Raw genomic sequence first — 13,878 nt, 5'->3', positions numbered from 1 at the left:
GGGGAAATTAGTTTTTAGTTTTTGTAGTGACCCTTCCACTCCCAGACTTTATTCAGGCCTAATTTGATGGTGTCGAGTTTGCAAATTAATTCCAGTTCTGCAGTTTCTCGTTGGAGTCGGTTTTGAAGTTTTTTTGTTGAAGAATTGCGAGTTTTAAGTCTGTTATTGAGCGTCCAGGGAGTCTGAAGTGTTTGCCGACTGGTTTTTGAATGTTATAATTCTTGACATCTGATTTTCGTCCATTTATTCTTTTGCATAGAGACTGTCCGGTTTGGCCAATATACGTGGCAGAGGGACATTGCTGGCACATGATGGCACATATCACATTTGTTTTAGGCACTGGTGCAAAACCTTAGTATAGACAGAATTTACACTAGTGCTCTCTGATTGGCACTGATGCACCCTGTCCCTGTTTGAAGGCTTCTGGGGACAGTGACCCTCACTGAGACCTGGGGCTGGCTGAACAGTGGAGCTGGTAATGGAGGGGCAGCAGTGAGTGCTGGAGGTATGAGCCAGGAGCACAGCCCCACAGGAGTGCGCACTGACTTCTCCTGACCCAGGACACCCACCCCCAGCCTATGCATCCCTGGACAAACCAACTCTTTCTGCAGCCTAATACAATAGGGTCTGGGGACCTTTCCAAACTGCGGGTGACGGGGCTCTGGAGTTAGCAGGGTCTGTTCCTGGCTTGGTCACTGACCTGCTTGGTGACCTTGGGGAACTCACAACCCCTCTCTCTTTTACTCCTACCCATTGTCTACTTGGAATGTGATTTCTTTGGGGCAAGGACTGTCCCTCTCTGTCTGTGCAGTGCCCAGCACAATGGGGGTGCTGATCTCAATCAGGTTCTCTGCCATGCGCAGCACAATGGGGCCCTGATCTCCATCAGTGTCTGTGCAACACAAGGCACAGTTTATGGACTCACAGGCTTTAAGGCCAGAAGGGACCATCATGGTCATCTAGTCTGACCTCCTGCACATCGCAAACCACAGAACCTCACTCACCCACTTCTGTAATAGACCCTGAACCTTGGGATCAGTTAATGAAGTCCTCAAATCATTATTTAAAGACTTCAAGTTACAAAAAAATCCACCATTTACATGAGTTTAAACCTGCAAATGACCCATGCCATACCCCATGCTGCAGAGGAATGCAAAACAAAAAACCCCAGGGTCTCTGCCAATCTGAGTCTGGGCAAAATTCCTTCCCATCCCCAAATATGGCGGTCAATTAGACCCTGAGGATGTGGGCAAGACCCAGCGGCCAGACACCTGGGAATGAATTCTCTGTAGTAACTCAGAGCTCTCCCCATCTAGTGTCCCATCACCGGCCATTGGAGATATTTGCTGCTAGCAGTTGCAGATCAACTACATGCCATTGTAGGCAGTCCCATCCATCCTACCAATCCCTCCAGAAAGGTATCAAACTCAGTCTTGAAGCCAGTTCGGTTTTTTTCCCCCACTGCTTCCCTTGGAGGCTGTTCCAAAACTTCACTCTGATGGTTAGAAACCTTCGCCTAATTTCAAGCCAAAACTTATTGATGGCCAATATCCATTTGTTCTAGGGCCAGCATTGGTGCTAAATAACTCCTCTCCTTCCCTGGTATTTTCCCTTCTGATGTATTTATAGAGAGCAATCCTATCTCCCCTCAGCCTTCTTTTGGTTAGGCTAAACAAGCCAAGCTCTTTGAGTTTCCTCATAAGGCAGATTTTCCATTCCTTGGATCATCCTAGTAGCCCTTCTCTGCACCTGGTCCACTTTGAATTCATCCTTCTTAATCATGGGAGACCAGAATTTCCCACAGTATTTCAGATGAGGTCTCATTGGTACCTTGTATAACAGTACTAACCCTTCCCTGTGTCTACTGGAAATACCTTGCCTGATGCATCCTAGGACTGCATTAACCTATTTCACGGCCGCAGCACTTTGGCAGCTCATAATTATTCTGTGATCAACCAATACACCTAGGTCTTTTTCCTCCTCTGTGACTTCCAACTGATAATTCCCCAGCTTATTGCAAAAATTCTTGTTGTTCATCCCTAAGTGCATAACTTTGCACAATTAATTTTCATCCCATTTCTATTACTCCAGCTTTCAAGGTTATGCAGATCTTCTAGGATGATATTCCTGTCCTCCTCCTTGTTGGCAATCCTTCCCAGCTTTGTGTCACACTCCTACTTTTTGTGCCAGGGTCACGAATAAAAATATTGAATAAGATTGGTCCCAAGACTGATCTCTGAGGAACTCCACTAATAGCCTTCCTCCAGCCTGACAACTCACCGTTCAGTATGACCCCTTGTAGTCTCCCCTGTAACCAATTCCTTATCGACTTTTCAGTTCTCATATGAATCCCCATCTTCTCCAATGTAACAAATAGTTTCCCATGTGGAACTGTTTCAAATGCCTTACTAAAAAGAAAAGGAGTACTAGTGGCACCTTAGAGACTAACCAATTTATTTGATGCATCCGATGAAGTGAGCTGTAGCTCACGAAAGCTTATGTTCAAATAAATTGGTTAGTGTCTAAGGTGCCACAAGTCCTCCTTTTCTTTTTGCGGATACAGATTAACATGGCTGCTACTCTGAAACCTGATTCTAAACTGAAATTAAAATTGAGATAAATGCATTAGAGATGATCTGACACCTAATTTCTATTTCTTAATGACTGAAATTTTGATACTCGCTCACACCATCATTTTTTTTTAAAGCACACAGTCAAGTTAATGAATGAAAGCACACCAATTATTGACTGCTTTGTGTTGTATTAGCATTTGATTAGGAAACTTAGTTAAAACTGTACCATTGTAAGTGGAAATGCATCAGCACAGCTTAGCTCCAATGTGTTTAAATGTGAATGAAAAGTTTCTAAGCTAAATACATGGCAGGATGGTAAACGGGGGAAAATACACAGAAGTGCCTCTACCCAGTCCTGTTGACTTCTTGTCCCAACCCCCCATGAGTTCTGGCCTCTTGGTCAACTCGGCTCCCAGTCCCACATCAGCTGTGCCCTCTCCCAGCCTAAAACCCTTCTACTGCAGTTTTTCATCCCCCTCGTCCAGGCAGGGGGTTGGTGCTGCTGCCCCTAAGGCACCTGCATCAGTCACTGTCTCACATACTGGAGCTCTTTAGATTTCAGGGAACAATTTATCAGAGTTACTGACTCTGGGAAGTGGGGAGAGGAGAGGCTGAGAGGGAGTTTGCTCCCCATGCTCTGTAGGGCCATGTTCAACCCTGGTAGTCTACATGTTACCTCATCCTCCACCCTCCCCCATGTGTCTATGCTCGTGTGTCAGAGTGTCACCTTATGATCATAATGCCACTGGCCTCAGCAGAGCTCCCAGACAGGAGCTACATCACAATGGGATTACGGTACTGAGAGTAAAATACTTCACAGGGAGGGTGTAATTATCCTCAAAGCAGGCGTTACAGTCTAGAAGTGAAAGAATTAAAGTGCTTCATTACTTAAAGGTACGTTTGAAAGGATTGGATTTTTATTACTAAATTGCAGTAATATTGATTTCACTCTACACACACAGATGAAAAAATATTTATATAGGTAAAATACAGAAATGCTTCTGGAGAAAGTCGAGTTTGATTGAAGGATATTTACACTGTATATTTCGCGTGTGACGTTGACAATTTGTGTTTGAACCATGATAAAGATTTGGCTCTTTGAATCTCAGCGTTTACTGAAATTAAATAATTGTTGTCTGACCACCCCCATAACTTCCCACAGCTCTGAACATTGAAATTGTAAACACTGGAAAAAGACTTAAAAATAAATATCGATATCATCAACTGAAATTTTAAAAAAAAAAGTCGACAAAATGAATTTTGCCAAACCCACTAAACAGCAATCACATTACGCTGGAGAATGGAAATTCACAGCTCAGGCACCCAACCTTAATTCTGCCGTGTAGTGGCACCAGGCAATCAATATAGGGCTACAAATAAGGCATTTTACTGTATAAAGTTCCGGATTAGATTATACTGTTTGTAAAGACACATGAGATCTTTCTCTCAGGGCATCAGCTTCACTGGGTAGTTTCTTTTATTGGTAATTCCCAGAAGTCAATAGATAAATAACGTTCTATCAGTTATGAAGTGGCTGTTTCAGATTTCTGGGGAGTGTGTCTTATTTTGCACTAGGGGCCAGGTCCCTGGAGAGGCGGAGCTTTGGTTTCATTTTAACTTGTGCATGCTCAGCATTTTCTAGAATTTGGTTCAAAGTATTTACATGTTTCCCTGGCCTGTTCTTGAAAGTGCTGCTATAGAAAGTGGGGAGGGGCAGAAACTCACTGCAGGATCAGGAGCTGAGTCCCTTAGATATTTATAGCTCATCGGAAGAAGGACGGGGATTGGTGGGTGTCTGGGGATTTAATAATGAACAAACTAATATCATCATTCTTAGTGAATTTTCATCTTCTAGTTCCCATAACCCACTAATTATCTCTGGCTGCCCCCCGACAGTCTGGGGAGGGAGTACTAGAAAACTCCTTTGGCCAGTGTGGAACCTAAGGCACAAGGATCTTTCAGTGGCTGGCTCAATGTCCCCCAGAGTGAAATTCACTTCACTGGATAAATCCCTAGTTGCTGTGCTCTGCAGAGGGGTGGGGAGCTGGATTCCATCCCCCATTCCTGGGAATGGACCTCCCCCCCCCCCATCTTCACCCTGATGTCGGACACTACCCCAACCTTCCCTGCAGTGATGGACCCACTTGATGCTGCCAGAGCCATCTACCATGGGACCTAGAGGGGGCAGAGGCCCAGCTCCAGAACTGCTACCCTTGCCCACAGCCCCCATGCTATGCTGGAGTTGCCCTGGCTTTCCTGTCTGCAGATGTGTCTAGCTGTCTGGGGACCCAACCTGTGCACCCACCACACACAAACTTTCTCACAACACACATCTCAGGATGGGGAAGGACCCTCTGGGGCTGGCTGCAGTCTCCCCTTGCTGCTGTGAGAGGAATGGGGTAGTCCCTTGTATAGGACACAAACACACCCATGGGCAGATGTGAAATGTAGTTTCTTCCAGGGACTTGAAATGTTTGGTTTAGAGTCTGGAGCTCTGTCTTCCTGTTTATGTCTCCTTCTGCCACTTTCAGATCTCTTGGAGAGACAAGGTGGGTGAGGTAACTTCTTTTAAAACCAATTAAAAATCCCTCTCTTTGATATCCTGGGACCTACATGGCTACAATAACTCTTTTCTCTTTTTACCCTCTCTCACCTCCCCGTCAGCTGAGACTGTCCCATGTAATGGGAAAATGAGGGTTCAGTCCTGTCACTGAATTGGGTCTTGCCAGCACTAACAGGGGTGAAAGTCTGTGTGCATTAATGACAGAAGCAGCTCTGGGACTTGGAGACATAGGGAGAAGAGATTGGAGTTTGCAGGTGATATTTGTGCAGGGTGTAAGTTACTCATGAGGGAATTCTGTGCCACTGTATACGAGCAGAATTTACGTCCGGTGCAGACGTCCTTTTTTTTTTTTTTTTTTTTGCATGGAAAAAATGCTTTCTGCCCGAGAAGTGCTGCAGTTCTGCCTTTCACGTACCAGAGGCCTCTGTGCACCAGAACAGCTCAGCAGCCAGCTGGGTTCATGTTGGTGGGAAATTGTTGCCCTGAGCTACACTCGAAATGGGAAGAGAATTAGTGGGTGCAACTTGGGAGAGTCCTGATGTTACACTAATAAAATAAGACAAACAGGATCTTGTAAAAGGGACAAGGCAAAATGCCACGTTTATTGTAAATAAAAATATAGAAAACACACACTACTATATTACTACTTATTCCTTACTTATCCATAGATACATTCATACAAGTTCTGCATAGTTGTTATAGTTACCAGCCTAGAAGTTACTCATGACAGAGTACTGGCCTGTACACGAGAGTGGAGCTGAGTCCGTCAGAGGCGCATCCGATGCTCTTGGAGGGTGGTGGCAGAACCGGAGACTCTCAGTTCTCAGAGTCCATTTTTATAGGAATTTGTTCCTGTGCCAGTCCATGGAAATTGCTTCATCATATTGTTCGTCATGACGGCTCCAGGACAGCTGTCAGGTGCTCATCAGCTTTCTTCATCCTTTGAATCGTTCAGGTGGATTCCAGTTTGCTGTCCGGGGGTTCTCTGGTTGTTTCCACCTGGCGCCTTCTTCAGCCGATTGACACCGAATTCCTAGGCTGGCACTTCCCTGATTATTCAAAACCAATCATTCATTCATATACATTCTTTACTATAATAAGAGCACATTTATCGTTTCACTGAGTATTGTTATTTATTTGAGACTCCGTCTTTTAACATTCCTTCAATATTTCTGACTGTCTTTTAACATTCCTTTAACATTACTGATACAAAGGTGCTGTTTATTTGAGACATTCCTTTAATATTCCTAATACAGAGGTGTTATCTATTTGAGACTCCCTGTCTTTTAACATTCCTGATACAAACTATAGAGGGTGGGAGTCTCTATGTGATATTTCTATGAGCACTGTGCCAATTAAGGGCTTTCCATGGTTGTTGTTACAAAAAAGTGTCCATCTCCCTTACAAAGTATCAGTTTACAGAGTCAATTGAGCAGAACCAATTGGAAAGTAAAGTCAATTGAGCGGTTTGCATTCATAAGCATCAATATCAATTACAAGCAAGGGAAAGGTTTCAGAGGAGCAGCCCTGTTAGTCTGTATTTGCAAAAAGAAAAGGAGGACTTGTTGCACCTTAGAGACTAACAAATTTATTTGACCATAAGCTTTCGTGAGCTACAGCTCACTTCATCGGATGCAGCTCAAATAAATTTGCTAGTCTCTAAGGTACCACAAGTACTCCTTTACTTTAAGCAAGGGAAAGTATCAGTTTAGAGAGAGTAGAGTCAATTGGGCGGTTTAGGTTTACAAGCGTCAATCTCAATCACAAGGTATCAGTTTAGGGAAGGGAGCATCACTTAAAGTTAATTAATGGCTTACAAGGTACTTAGTCAATTGACGGTTTGCAAGCTTTAACACAGACAACACACAAACACAGTCAGCAGCTATGGAGAGCTGCAAATCAATATTACAGAATTATTTCAAATAGGGGAATTACAATTATTACAAGAATTACAAATATTATGACAATTATTCCAAGTAGGGGAAATACAAATATTATAAACAAAATTACAAATATTAAAAATATGCCTACATAAAATATGCCTACACTGAGACACGGCTGTCCGTGGGGGTGGAGACAGGGTGGTTATTCTCTACTCACAAGGGGGTGTGAAAGGGGAACAGGAGGAGTAAGTGTCCCTCGTGGAGACTGCCCACCCCAGCTGCTTCTGCCCCACACCTAACCCCAAATCTCTTCACCTCTCCAACGATCAGCTGCCAGTCTTCCCTCACTGCTACCCCTTCCTGATTGGCAGAGAACCTCTAAGCCCTGGCCCCTTCTCTTTAACCCTGAAAGTTGCCTTGCCCAGGACTTCGCTGCCTGTGTGAATGGCAGGTAGGGATGGGGAGCCATCACCTTCTGGGTATTTACTGGACATTCATCTAGTCACTGCCCCCTTCATTCATGCAGAGGTAAGGTTGCCCAGCCACGTGCTCTGGGCTCCACATTCAGCTAATAGGAAGTCAAGAGCACAACAGCCATCTTTTGCCACCTTTAACATCCCATAATAGTGTATCTGGTGTTGATGGACCTCTCCTGCCAGGCAGGGTGTAATGCAGTCTGTTGCCAATCAGCACTTCACATAGGTAAAGTCTCTCTCCTGTCCGGTGATTTACAGAGGCTCACAGTGCAGCTAGTCAGATATTAACCCAGGCAGCAACTCACAAGCATTCAATAAAGTCTAAACACATTCTTATAATTCTCATACCTGTTCTAATAATACTAACACAGGTGAGCCAGACTGATTCCAGCTCTGCGTTTGTCCATGTTAAATTAAGACATGGGTTTTTTTGCAAGAGCTAACACCTCATCTGCCAGTGTCACAGGCAGGATGGGCAGGGATGGTGTTTCTAGCCTCTGTTTGCCAGAAGCTGGGAATGGGTGACAGGGGATGGATCACTTGATGATGACCTGTTCTGTTCATTCCATCGGAAGCACCTGGCATTGGTCACTGAGCTAGATGGACCACTGGGCTGACGCAGTGGGCCGTTCTTCTGTTCACAGTCTCTATCAGGTGTATCTACTCATTTGGACTCACTGGGGAGCCACAGAAAGAAACAAGATGTGGTGAGTCAAGAAGGCCCAGTCTGAGAGCCCCCAGAGTCATGCTTTCCAAAAGCTAAAAAGGGGGCACTCCCAGGAGAGACTGTATAAAGGCTGGAGCATCAAACAACTTTATAAACCTGAGACAGCTGCCTTGGGCACAATGACAGGGAGAATTCCCCCAAAGTGACTCCTTTGATTCTGCTCTTCTCTGGCCTTTGGTTCATAGAATAACAGAACTGGAAGGAACCTTGAGAAGTCATCAAGTCCAGTCCCCTGCACTCAAGGAAGGACTAAGTATTATTTAGGACATCCCTGAGAGGTGTTTGTCCAGCCTGCTCTTAAAAATCCCAATGATGGAGATTCTACAACCTCCCTAGGCAATTTATTCCAGTGCTTAACCACTCTGACAGTTAGGAAGTTTTCCCTAATGTCCAACCTAAACTGCCCTTGCTGCAATTTAAGCCCATTGCTTCTTGTCCTGTCCTCAGAGGTTAAGAACAACAAATTTTCTCCCTCCTCCTGTAACAACCTTTTATGTACTTGAAATCTGTGATCATGTACCACCTCAGTCTTCTCTTCGTCAGACTAAACAAACCCAGTTTTTTCAATCTTTCCTCATAGGTCATGTTTTCTAGACCTTTAATCATTTTTATTGCTCTTCTCTGGACTTCTCCAAGTTGTCCACATCTTTCCTGAAATGTGGCACCCAGAACTGGACACAGTACTCCAGTTGAGGCCTAATCTGCATGGATTAGAACGGAAGAATTACTTCTCATGTCTTGCTTACAGTACTCATGCTAATACATCCCAGAATGATGTTTGCTTTTTTTTTTACAACAGCATTACACTGTTGACTCTTATTTAGCTTGTGATCTACTGTGACCTCCAGATCCCTTTCCATTCTACTCCTTTCTAGGCAGGTATTTCCCATTTTATATGTATGCAGCTGATTGTTCCTTCCTAAAGTGAGTACTTTGCATTTGTCCTTATTGAATTTCATCCTTTTTACTTCAGACCATTTCTCCAGTTTGTCCAGATCATTGTGAAATTTAATCCTGTCCTCCAGAGAACACTTGCAACCCCTCCCAGCTTGGTATTGTCCGCAAACTTTATAAGTGTAATTGAGAGACTCTGTTACAGGGAGGGTTTCACCATGTTTTACAGCGTTACACCCTGGTGGGAGGGGGCTAGACCTGTACTGGAATAAGGTCACTCTGTGCTTCACAGTGTGGCAGAACCTAGAATGTCCATTAGCAGGGAAAAATCCTGGGGGGAATTGGCTTGTGGAATGGACAAAAGCCCCGTCTGAATTCTCTCACATTCCCTTCTCACCCTGGCAGGCTACAGAATAACGTTCACGTTTCACTCCAGATCATCCCATCCTCCCAGGGGGAAGGAAATGGCTGCAATGGATCTGGCTCAGGTAAGGGATTATGAGGGAGCTGGTGGTGGGTTCTGCTTGGAGGGAAAGGATCAGTAAAAGCATAGGAGGGTGGGAGCTGGTAGAGGTGGTGGGAGGCAGGAAATATCTAGGGTGGAGAAAGGGAGGGGATAGGATTTGAGAAACCTGCTGAGACTTGTGTAATGTAGGGTGTGATCGATTGTCACCCGGGGTGCAGTTTGAGGGGCTTTTGGGAACCGCTGTGCTCTCTAACCTTCAACCTGGGCTGGCCCTTCTTACACTGCTTTGCTGAAGATTCAGCCAGCCTCTTGAGGCCCAGTTATCACCCAACACGATAGCAGGTGGTACCATGCATCCAACTAAGCTACCTGAGTGCTTTACCTAAGCCACTCAAGGACAGATAGAAGACAACAGCTGATTTCCCAGCTCCCCAGTTTTGTACCCATGCTGGAGTTTAAACCCAGAATTATACCTTCTTACACCGGACAGGGATCTGTACAATATAAACTCATGAATATAGTTTTCCTCCGCCTTGATGTGGGAAAGAGCTGCACAACAAGCTTGTGTTAACCAAGCTGGGACTTCACCAGACACTTCACTGAAAATACACTGGTTAAGATAAAACATAAAACAAGTTTAACAACTACAGAAAGATAGATTTTAAGTGATTATATGTGATAGCAAACAGATTAATTTAGATTACTCAGAAAATAACTAAAAACTCAAACTAAGCCTAGCATACGAGATGGATAGAATTTGAATTAGCAATTTCTCACCCTGAGTGATGATACAAGCAGTCCACCAAGTTTCCATAAACAAGCTAGAAATCCTTTTATCCTGGGAACAGAACTTCCCCTCAGTTCAGTCTTTGTTCCTGAGGTGTTTCCAGGAATTCTTCTGTGCGGGGAATGAGGCCAAGAGATTGTCACACCCCACCTTTTGTACCTGTTCCATATAGCAGGACTCCTTTGTTCCAAACTCAGTTCCCAGACCAGTTTGTGGAAAAATACAGGTACCAAAATGGAGTTCATTGTCATGTGGTCTGGTCACATGGCCTAGTATGCCCTGCTGAATCATAATATCCATGACTCATAGGCTGGCTGAAACATTCAGAGGAAGGCTAAGCTCTTCCATGTTCCATTGTCTTTGTTAATGAGCCATCAGCACGGTCTGGCTTCTTCATTGTTGTATCTGAAAGGTTAGTTGTGAATGTTACCCAGAGTAAGCACATTTGAAATATAGATACGTACTCAGTATCCATAATGTCAGATACAAACATGATCCATGCACACAAATAGGATAATCATATTCAGCAAATCATAACTTTTCCAATGACACCACACATGATGCATCTTGAGCAAAATGCATCATAATTATGTCCTAATCATATTATAATCATATCACGATGCTAAATATGGGGTGTAATGTCCTATAGGGCCTAATTTCAAGGCACAGGAGTTGGGAATGGAACTTCCCCATTCTGTGGAACAGGAAATAACCCTCCAGCCAGGGCTGGGAAAACTTCCCAGACTCCCTGTGCTAGAGCCTGAATCTACTGACACTTGATTTGTTACCACCACCCCCAATCTTTGTGGCAACTGCAAACTTTATCAGTGATGGTTTTATATTCTTTTCCAGGTCATTGATAAGAATGTTAAATACTAGAGGGCCAAGAACCAATCCCTGCAGGAACCCCCTAGAAATAAATCCACTCGATCATGGTTCGCCATTTACAATCACAGTTTTTAATCTATTTAATGTATGCCGTGTGTATTTAGTGTCATTCTAGTTTTTTCGTCAAAATATTGTGCTGAACCAAGTCATATGGCTTACGGAAGTCTAGGTATATTACATCAATACTATTAGCTGCAACCAAACTTTTGATCTCATCTAATAAGGATATCCAGTTCGTATGATAGGGTCTATTTTCTCTAAACCTTTGTTCATGGGTACTAATTATATTACCCTCTTTAAATCTTTATTAATGAACTCCAGTATCAGCTGCTCCATTATGTTGCCGAGTATTGGTGTCAGACTGATACTCTTGTAATTAGCTGAATTATCTCTTTTCTACTTTTTAAATATTGGCACTGCATTGGCTTTATTCCAGCCTGATGCAATTTCCCTGGTGCTCCAAGTCCTAATTAAAATCAACATTAACAGTCTACCACACTCCTCCACCAGGTCTTTTAAAACTCTTGGATACAAGTTATCTGGACCCGCTGATTTAAACATGTCTAACTTTAATAGCTGCTGTTTAATGTCCTCGTGAATTCTTGTTGGAATGGAAAGAGTGTCGTCGTCAATATCTTATGGTATGACTACATCATCTGGTTTTCTCCAAATCCAGGAGAGAAATATTTATTGAAGACTTTTACTTCTTCTGCATTATTTTTGATCATTCTGCCATTTCTGTCTAATAATTTACCACTACCATTGTTAGGATTAATTTTTTACTTAATATACTTTTAAACACAAAGGTTCTCTCTACTCTCTGATGCCTCCTGGCTGCTCTAACCAAGGTGGGGTGGGACTCTGTTAACATGTGCCTCCCGGAGCTTCCATTTACCTGGTGCTGCTGTTCCCTGAATAGTGGGGCTGTGACTGGGCAGCAGGTACTAAGTGTGGGACTCTTGCTCTTTCAGGGGCCGGTGACTTTCGAGGAGGTGGCTGTGTATTTCACCAGGGAAGAGGGGGCTCTGCTGGACCCCACTCAGAGAGCCATCTATACAGATGTCATGCAGGAGAACTATGAGACGGTGGTCTTGCTGGGTAAGGAGTCCTGTCCCCTCAGTTATTAAAAGCTGTGGTGTCTCCAAAGAACCTGAGTCATAATAACTTTTTACCTTCATTCGCCATACAAGTTTTGACAAGTGTCCTTGCCCCCCCTTTTTGCCTTATCTCACACCCACTAGTATAATTTTTGGACATGTGCCTTTTCGGTGCCATCAGTCATTTTAAAATTTCATTTAATGTATCCTTATTGGCTTTATTAATAACGACATTAATAACTGTAGCTTTCATGCCTTTTCCTCACTTTAAGAGGAAAATATGCCTCCTGTAGAATTCTAAATTTAGTAAATAGGTGTATGGCTCATGCATGGCTTGTGTGACAGTCCGATGAGCTCTTCTTTTGATAGGAGAGCTCATAATTTTGCCATTCAGGACCCCACGGGTGAAAGGAGAACAGAGTTGTGGGAGGGGAGGAGAAGTAGGGGAGTAGATAATTCTGGGGTGCCAGGACACGGGGAGGGTGTGTGCAGGATTAGAGATAAGAAGTAGAGGGGAAGGATGAAGTAGTGAGAAACAGGGAGGGAACACAAGAAGCTCCCAAAGTGCCGGGAGGTGATGACGGCTGAGAGTAATGGGAAGAAGGGGAGGGGGAGTGTGGAGGAAGGTCACGCATAGCTGGGTGGGTCAGTGGGAGGGAGGAGAGGTTTGGGGATCTAGAGCTGTGGGGGATCCCAGACCTTTAACCCCGAATCCTACCCAGGCCTTGTTGCTTTAGAGCCTACACTCCAGTTTTATTTCTGTTCAGTTTCACTTCATTATACATTTTTCCCCAAATGTTGTTATTTTTATGCTTGACCTCCCTCTCCCATTCATTACCCCCTCCCCATCTCTATGCACAGCTTTCCTGGCCACCGATCCTGAGTCCTTGCTGCATTCCTTCTTCCCATAACAGGGCCACTACCCAGGCACAAATGGGCACGTTGATGATGATGTGACAGGGTGGTGGTGGAGCCTGTACAATTTTTACACCTACGTATTGGGGTACAACTTGCCCTTGTCCATGGATACTCAAAGTTAATTGAGAAGATGGAATTTGGTGAAACATACAGAAGCTTGATTTAATACAGACAGTTATAATTGAAATCATAGGCAAGGATCAAGACACATAACGATTAGACTAAGATAAGTATAGTAAAGAGGGTCTTGCATTGCGCATACTTCCAAGTTATGGACACCATTGGAAACAAAGATCGTGGGGCAAGGGAGACCATCAGAAGGGAGGCCCTGCTTCAGTTTACACTGTCTCGGGGACCTGACAAAATGAAAAAATGGTAACTAGAAGAGGTATTTTATCCAGTTCCTTATGGTAATAGGATGGCTATATCCCATATCTGCTCCTTTACTTTTATTACTATAATGTCAATAGCTGCCCCAACCCATATGTGGCCTTTGGGAAGTCCATAATTAAGCATCAAGCATTAATACTCATGATTTACATCACTTATTTATCAATAATTCCAAGATATGAATGTGTCCAACTGCTGAGATACTGCATAGCAACC

The 13,878-nt window shown here is 43.8% G+C and overlaps 1 protein-coding gene across 3 annotated transcripts in view; it reads left to right on the top strand.

Moving 5' to 3' along the window:
- LOC144258252 (uncharacterized) overlaps positions 1 to 13,878 on the top strand; it is a 38,796-nt gene that overhangs the window by 1,548 nt on the left and 23,370 nt on the right. For all 3 annotated transcript variants that reach the window (XM_077806677.1, XM_077806676.1, XM_077806675.1), the window contains exons 2-3: positions 9,522 to 9,604; positions 12,229 to 12,355. In XM_077806677.1, the coding sequence (XP_077662803.1) occupies positions 9,581 to 9,604; positions 12,229 to 12,355 (151 nt within the window). In that variant the 5' untranslated portion in view covers positions 9,522 to 9,580. The remainder of the gene's footprint in view (positions 1 to 9,521; positions 9,605 to 12,228; positions 12,356 to 13,878) is intronic.

This window comes from Eretmochelys imbricata, chromosome 28 (assembly GCF_965152235.1).
Source record: "Eretmochelys imbricata isolate rEreImb1 chromosome 28, rEreImb1.hap1, whole genome shotgun sequence".
Classification (NCBI taxonomy): Eukaryota; Metazoa; Chordata; order Testudines; family Cheloniidae; genus Eretmochelys; species Eretmochelys imbricata.
The sequence above is the reverse complement of the archived record's forward strand: the minus strand, read 5'-3'. Positions and strand labels throughout refer to the sequence as shown.